The 6,723-nt window shown below is 37.4% G+C and overlaps 1 protein-coding gene across 2 annotated transcripts in view; it reads right to left on the bottom strand.

The window, feature by feature from the left end:
• Positions 1-1,872: 1,872 nt before the first annotated feature.
• pde11al (phosphodiesterase 11a, like) overlaps positions 1,873-6,723 on the bottom strand; it is a 282,715-nt gene continuing 277,864 nt past the window's right edge. For both annotated transcript variants that reach the window (XM_059654047.1, XM_059654050.1), the window contains one exon: positions 1,873-6,077. In XM_059654047.1, coding sequence (XP_059510030.1) covers positions 5,925-6,077 — 153 coding nt within the window. In that variant the 3' untranslated portion in view covers positions 1,873-5,924. The remainder of the gene's footprint in view (positions 6,078-6,723) is intronic.

Raw genomic sequence — 6,723 nt, 5'->3', positions numbered from 1 at the left:
TTGTCACATTTAAATTATTATATGATGTACTTGTACAAATAATATACATAAAGTATATTTTTGGGGAAGAAAAAGTAAGCAGAGAATTAAGAGAAAAAAATTTCCCCACCCATTTGCCACCAACGATCACACAAATCAGTTTCTGAGTGGGCCTAATAGTGGGTAGACCTCACCCCTAATAGGCAAAGGCCACACTTTTTACCCTTAAACCAGTCCCGTTTTAATTGTAAGAACTTGACAATATTTTTGTGTGCAAATGACCAGCAAACCAACCACACACTTTCCTGCTCCTGATACTGTACATGATTGATCTAACCAACAATTCTTTGAGTTACAATTTCAATCCTCCATGTGGTCCCATAATCTTAACTGCTGGTGACCTATCTTACTATACTGTTTAACTCCACACTGCACCCCCACAGCTGCTGAGTTAGACTCTTCCAAAAGAACTGCTCGCCTTCTCTCCTCCCTGCCAGACAGCTTCTGGTTCTGAGTTCTGCGTGAGCTGGCTGGCATTCTAGAAGTGTTTCCTAACGTTCCTTCATTTTTACATACTGATTTGCATTTAATTTTACTGTATTACATTTACCACAATTAAATCAGAACTCAAAGAGTTTCTTATTTTGGGCATTAGAAAAGACTTTCAGTGAGGTTCCAACAGGATAATGTTGTCCAATAAAATCACAACACTATTGAATGCAAGCATAAATAGTCTTTGTGCATACATACACGGCAAATTCCTCTCAGCAATCAGTGTGAAACTTTGCAGCCTTCTTTGTTTACTAATTCTGTTCAGAATTTGTTCAGAATTCTGTCATAAATCTATTGGGCACAGCACATCTTAACCCAGACGTCTGCCCAGCAGTAGTGAGCAGTACCAGTGAGCTCTGAGAACATTGACTCACATGGTTGCAGTGGATATGTCCCTACTCTCCATTGAGAACGTGGTTGATGTTACTGGCATGTTGCCAAGATGTGCATGTTGAAGTTACTGTACTCATTATCGGTTAGCCTTGCTGTCTTGAGCAGCTCTGCAGCAGTTAACCAATAGGCTGTGTTAATCATGATGGCTGCTCCCAGTCTTCATGGGATTTCCATATTGCTGAAGATTTTACCCAGCTGAGCACCATATTAATAAATATTCAATAGCAACCAAGGAAATAAAGCTTGTACAGGAATTCAAAGCAACTTTCAAAATCTGCTTTTGCATATACTATTTGACCAACAAGTCAACAAAAACCTAGGTCATATGAATTTGCATGCTTAGATCACGGGCCCATTAACAGTGTAAATTATACTTTATATTTGCTCATTTAAAAAGCACAAATCTGGATGCTTAATTCCCACATATGACTAATGGTCTTATAACTAAGTATTTCATCTATTAATCTATACTGTTTTATAAGACACAGTTATAATATTTATAATTACTATCTGTAATTTATAGTATGTTATATTTATAATTTTCACTATGTATTTATAATTTATAACAGTATAACTTGTTGGTAAGATTTTAGTTTTAATTCATGGTGAGTGTCACAGACGAAGTCAACATTTATTGCCAATCCTTAACTGCCATATAGAACTTTCCAGCCAATGACACCCACATCCCATGAATGATTTTAATAAAAGCCATAGAATTTAGAAGTATACAGCTGGTACAATTAAGTTTCTGATCAATGGCAAACCTTCCAGTGTTGGTGGTTAATGATTAGGTGTCGTCACACCATTGATTATCAAGGTGTGATGATTAGACTTACTCTTGTTTTACACATTGTATAGTACTTCTATGGGGTGATTATTACATGCCACATATCAGCATAAGCCTGAATGTCATCCAGATCTTCCTTAATTCAGTTAAAAACAGCTTCATTATTTGATGAGTTCCAAATAGAACAAAGCATTGTGCAATTATCAGGGTGCATCTCCTCTTTTGACCTCGATGCAAGGATGGTCAAGGCTGAGGGTGATAACGATGGTTGGGCAGAGGACACTACTCTGAGGAACTCTTGAATGGTGTCCCTGGAAATGGGATGGGTTTCCAGAACCATCTTCCTTCATGTAAGGTATGATTCTAGCCAGTGAAAAGAATTTCTCTGATATCCATTGTCTTTTCCTTTCTATCACTTTACTGACAATCATTGTCTGATTGGATGGCAATTGCCTGGATTAGATTTGTCCTATCTTTTGTGGATAGGATATGCCTGGGCAATTGTTCATGTCTGAAGTGGACGCTTGTGTTGTAGCTGGACAGTAAGAGCTGCACTGGAACACAAGCCTTTAACTGTAAGACCACGACGTTGTCAGACCCATAGCTGAGTTGGTTCATTCAGTTGGCATTTATTATCCACTTGCAAGATACAAGATTTTCACTCTGATCTGTGAATAATTCAAATGGCATCCACTAAAATGAGATAGGCCTTCATTTCTATACCATTTTTGACCTGAAATTGTATTCTGATTTCATGATACTTGGGTGTACACAATTAAGAATAAAACACATCATGTTGTGATGCTAAGTTTCTGAACACTAGAATACTCAGGAATTCGGTAAATGTAAATATACATGAAGAGGGAACAACTGTCCTGTGAAGCAAAAGCCATATGTGAGATGCTATAAATTAATCATTGTCTCATTAAGTGTTAATTCAATAGTTACATAAAAAGAAACAGTAGTTATGACTGTTTTGTTCAAATTAAAAATGTCTGCATAAACATATTCTAAAACATAGCTGCGGCCAATTTCTCACTGCAGAGTTAATACAATGCAGGCGATATTTTAAATTATTGTGCAACTGCAAAGAGTATAAAGTGTCCAGTCAAGATTTTTAAAAGGTCTAAGAAATGCACAATGATACATAACAACCTAAAACTATAAACATTCTTTACTCAGATAAAATGGGATAAGAAAACATTTTACTGTCTCAAATTGACTTCTTTGAAATAAATGGTTTCAAAACTGTCAATATTCATTCATCACAGACTTCCAGACTTTCACTTATGCTCTTAAAAGCAGCCCTTCCAACAGTTTATTACACAGTAATGCTTTTCTGTTACAGCTCTTCTCTTCTTCCAGTTAACAGCTGGGTTCCACAATGATGTGCATAATAGTGATTGCATGCTTTCCCCAATGCACTTCAGTGGTCAATTATATCAATCATAGCAGGTGTGGCATTTGTTCGCACAGTACTTTAGAATATTTATTCTAGGATTTACAGTAATTACACTGGTTTATTTGACATAACAAATCTAAAGTTGGCTGTGGCTATCTTGTTAACCAAAAGTGATGTCTGTTGACTTTGAAGCTGACTGGTCACACTATGCATCTCACTGGTGGTTTACATGTACCACCTTTGATCTGGTTAATCAGCCTTTTTCCCATGGAACTCATACTGCACCTCAAAAATGCCACAAAAAAAAGCTTGAGCGCTATTTTTAAAAAGGCTTTTCCTTTTATTTTACATCTTGAATCCTCTGATATTTTCTTCTGTTTTAATCACTACCAATAATGTATCATTTATAGGATTTGAAAGCTGCTTTTGGCTTTCAGTGCTATGTAATATTGTCAATGAGCTCGTGTATCATTTAATTCTCTTGCAGCAACATCTGTGAATTTGACTGTGAACTGTTTTTTCTCAAGCTTAAATACGAAAGCTATAACATCGGCAAACATTATTATTTCAGTATTTCTAAGCATCATTCTTTGAGGCTTTTGTTGTGAATTTATGACCAATTGACTATTATTTATGATTCACAGATATATTGAAAACTTAATCCTATCAACACATAACCCATCAAGAAGAGCTGCTTACAAAATTCTGAACTATGTAGATAAAACTGGTATTCACTGTGCTTGTCTAAGAAGGTTCCAACTATTAAATCTACAAATTAGAGGGAGCTGCCTTGTACGTTTTTGTGCAGGATGATGATACCGCATTGATATAGTGTCTTAGCATGCACATGGCACTTAATAACAATTCAATTAATTTTGTGTTCCAATCACTCTTGTTGTGTAGGTGAAGGCAGCCATTGAGGACTCACAAATATTAAATGTAATGAATGCACTATCCCACCCCACCCCAATATCCAACCCCCTCAATATCCCTTTCTCTGCCAATGTGTCCAATATCCTCCCGATTGCCACAAAGGTCACAACCCAACCCTTAAAGCAGTCACCAGTATCATTACCTCCCCTCCTCACTCCTGTTCTTCTCCTCACAAGCAATTACTTGCCCCCTGGACAAAATGTCAAGCTGGTTCTGTAGTAGGTTTAGACTTGGGATAAAACAGTGGAATCCAAGTGAGTGTTGCTCTTTCTTTTGAACACAGCTGAGGAGGATTACAGCTTCAGTAAAAGATCAAAAATCAGATCAATTTTATAAGTGCTCTATTGAATGTGTGCACAATTTTACTGAAAGGAATAAAGTTTTCAAAGATAAAATACACTTCATAGATTTGTGTGTCTCACCGAGAACAAAGCACTGACAATTATATGTTTGCTTCCTTCAGTTTGATATTCTCCCAGGTATTACGGATTCATGCTGAGGCATCTTTCTGTGCACATTTCCATTATTTCACTGATAATACAATCTTAAAATGCAAGTAGAAGCAACCTACTCACTGTAATAAAGAAGTGAGTTTCATACTGTATACACCTCAGGTTCATATCCTGCTTTGCAGTAGCAATCACATGAAAATAAATTGTCATGGAAACCTGAATGAATTGAAGTGATTATAGGCAAGATCACTTGCTGTTCTTCCTTCCCTTCTCTAGGCCACACAAACTGAAGTCAGTTGGTGTGCGACCAATGTCGGCCCAGTTTAGGTCACATTAACTCCTCCGGTCCTCAATAGCTCACTTCCAAACACAGCGCTGTCTTCACTCACTGATAAATTCAGGAGCAGAAGTTGCTTTGTTTTAAAAATATCAGATACTGTTGCCTTGGAACATCGATTGATCTTTAAATTATGCCAATTATGCCTCACCGACTGATAGCTTTTCATTCTACTTTTATTAAAATAATCAATTTTGTGGTCAGACATCCACAGTTACCACAAGCAAGCTTAAAAAATAGCTTTTGATGATGTACAAAGCACTGCCTTAACAATGGGGAATGAATGGACTGATTGGGGATCATGCGACAACTTGACAATGAGCCCCTAGCACAGGCAGTAGCTAATAGTGATAAGCATCAAATTCCCCTGAAAAGTAAGTTTATGCATGCAGTTTGAACTATCCCATTAAACGTCTACTCTATTAATTTATACACATGATCAAAGACTGAGAAAACTGATGAAAATTGATGCTTCAGTTAATATTCAGAAGTGTCTCAAGGGTGATATTTCATATGGAACCCCTCGGATTTATCCCACAATGCACAGTTTTGACAGCAGTTTCCTGTTGGGTTAGCACCTTGCCTTGAATATTTGTAAGCTATTGTCAGTCTGACAGTGTACCCTGCTGCCAACAGATTTAACTAGAATTCACTTTAATAAAGCTGTCTAGGCAATAAGTTTTTTCAAGGTACCGAAAGAATGTTGCCACGGCAGATGGCAGATGATGATTTTAATCAATGCTGTAATTACTGGATGCTCTTAGGTATCAAACACAGCACTGCATGACGGGATACATGTGAAATGGTCCATATCTGGTGTTTGTGAATTTTTGTTTTGAATAGTTGCAGTGCTGATTTCCATTCAATCATCAAGATCCAAACAGAGGGCAAAACGATTTTACACCTTTTTTTCAGTGTCTGTGCAGATGGGACTTATGGTAATGACACCGAAGCTTCATTCTGTGACCAAAGTAATATTGATGACTCTCAGTGTTTTCATCATTGTCATTAACATTCCATCTGCCAAACGACCAAGCCATCTAATGTAGTGTAAGGTCAGGCCAGGAACATGTTAAGATCTGAATTACACTAGTTGATCGCTTCAATCTTCAGTGTGCAATTAGCAACATCTGCAGCACCATGAGACTGACGGTACATTGTGTAAAGCTCCTCCCACTTAGCCCTGTTTGCATTGATTCCATTCACCAAGGGTTGAACCCTTCCATTCAGTTTAGCCAATGCCTGAAATGCAAGAGCAAGACAAAAATGGTAAGTGGTTCAGAAGGTTGCTTATAACACGACTCATCAAGTGAATGGATCTGTTTCTGTAACATTTGAGTTAAACACCATTACATGGAGCAACATTTAAAATAAGCTGGTAAATAATTTGCAGGAAACTAAATCCATACACTTTAAACCAGATACCCAACTACGCTACCTCCTGTAAACTGAATTAGGTTGGCCCATCTGTAAAAAACATATAGCTCGAATTATTTGATCCCCATCCCTTGATATCTGACTTTCCAAATGCATTCAACCTATGTAAAAAGGCCCCAACTTCTTTAAAATTTTAATTCAGGGATCTAATTAAAACAATTCTGAAGGATTTTCATTTATAAAGTAAGAAAAGGATGATGGAATTTAATTGGTCCTGTCCCTCCCCACAGACTGGGTGTGAGTTAACCAGAGTTCACTTTTGCAGAGTTTTGTGAATTGAGTCTGAGGCAATAAAGAAACTAATAATGTGAGCCTCAGTTGCCAGTGATGGTAATGACAGCACGTTAAGGGCTTCAATTGTTGAAATTTAGCGTGCTGCCCTTTGAGCAAAGTGGCACCCATCTCAGCTCTTAGGCCAGCTACTTTGGTTGTACTTTGGAAATGGACAGCC

This window comes from Stegostoma tigrinum, chromosome 2, assembly GCF_030684315.1.
Source record: "Stegostoma tigrinum isolate sSteTig4 chromosome 2, sSteTig4.hap1, whole genome shotgun sequence".
NCBI lineage: Eukaryota > Metazoa > Chordata > Chondrichthyes > Orectolobiformes > Stegostomatidae > Stegostoma > Stegostoma tigrinum.
This window is presented reverse-complemented; position numbering and strand designations above follow the sequence as displayed.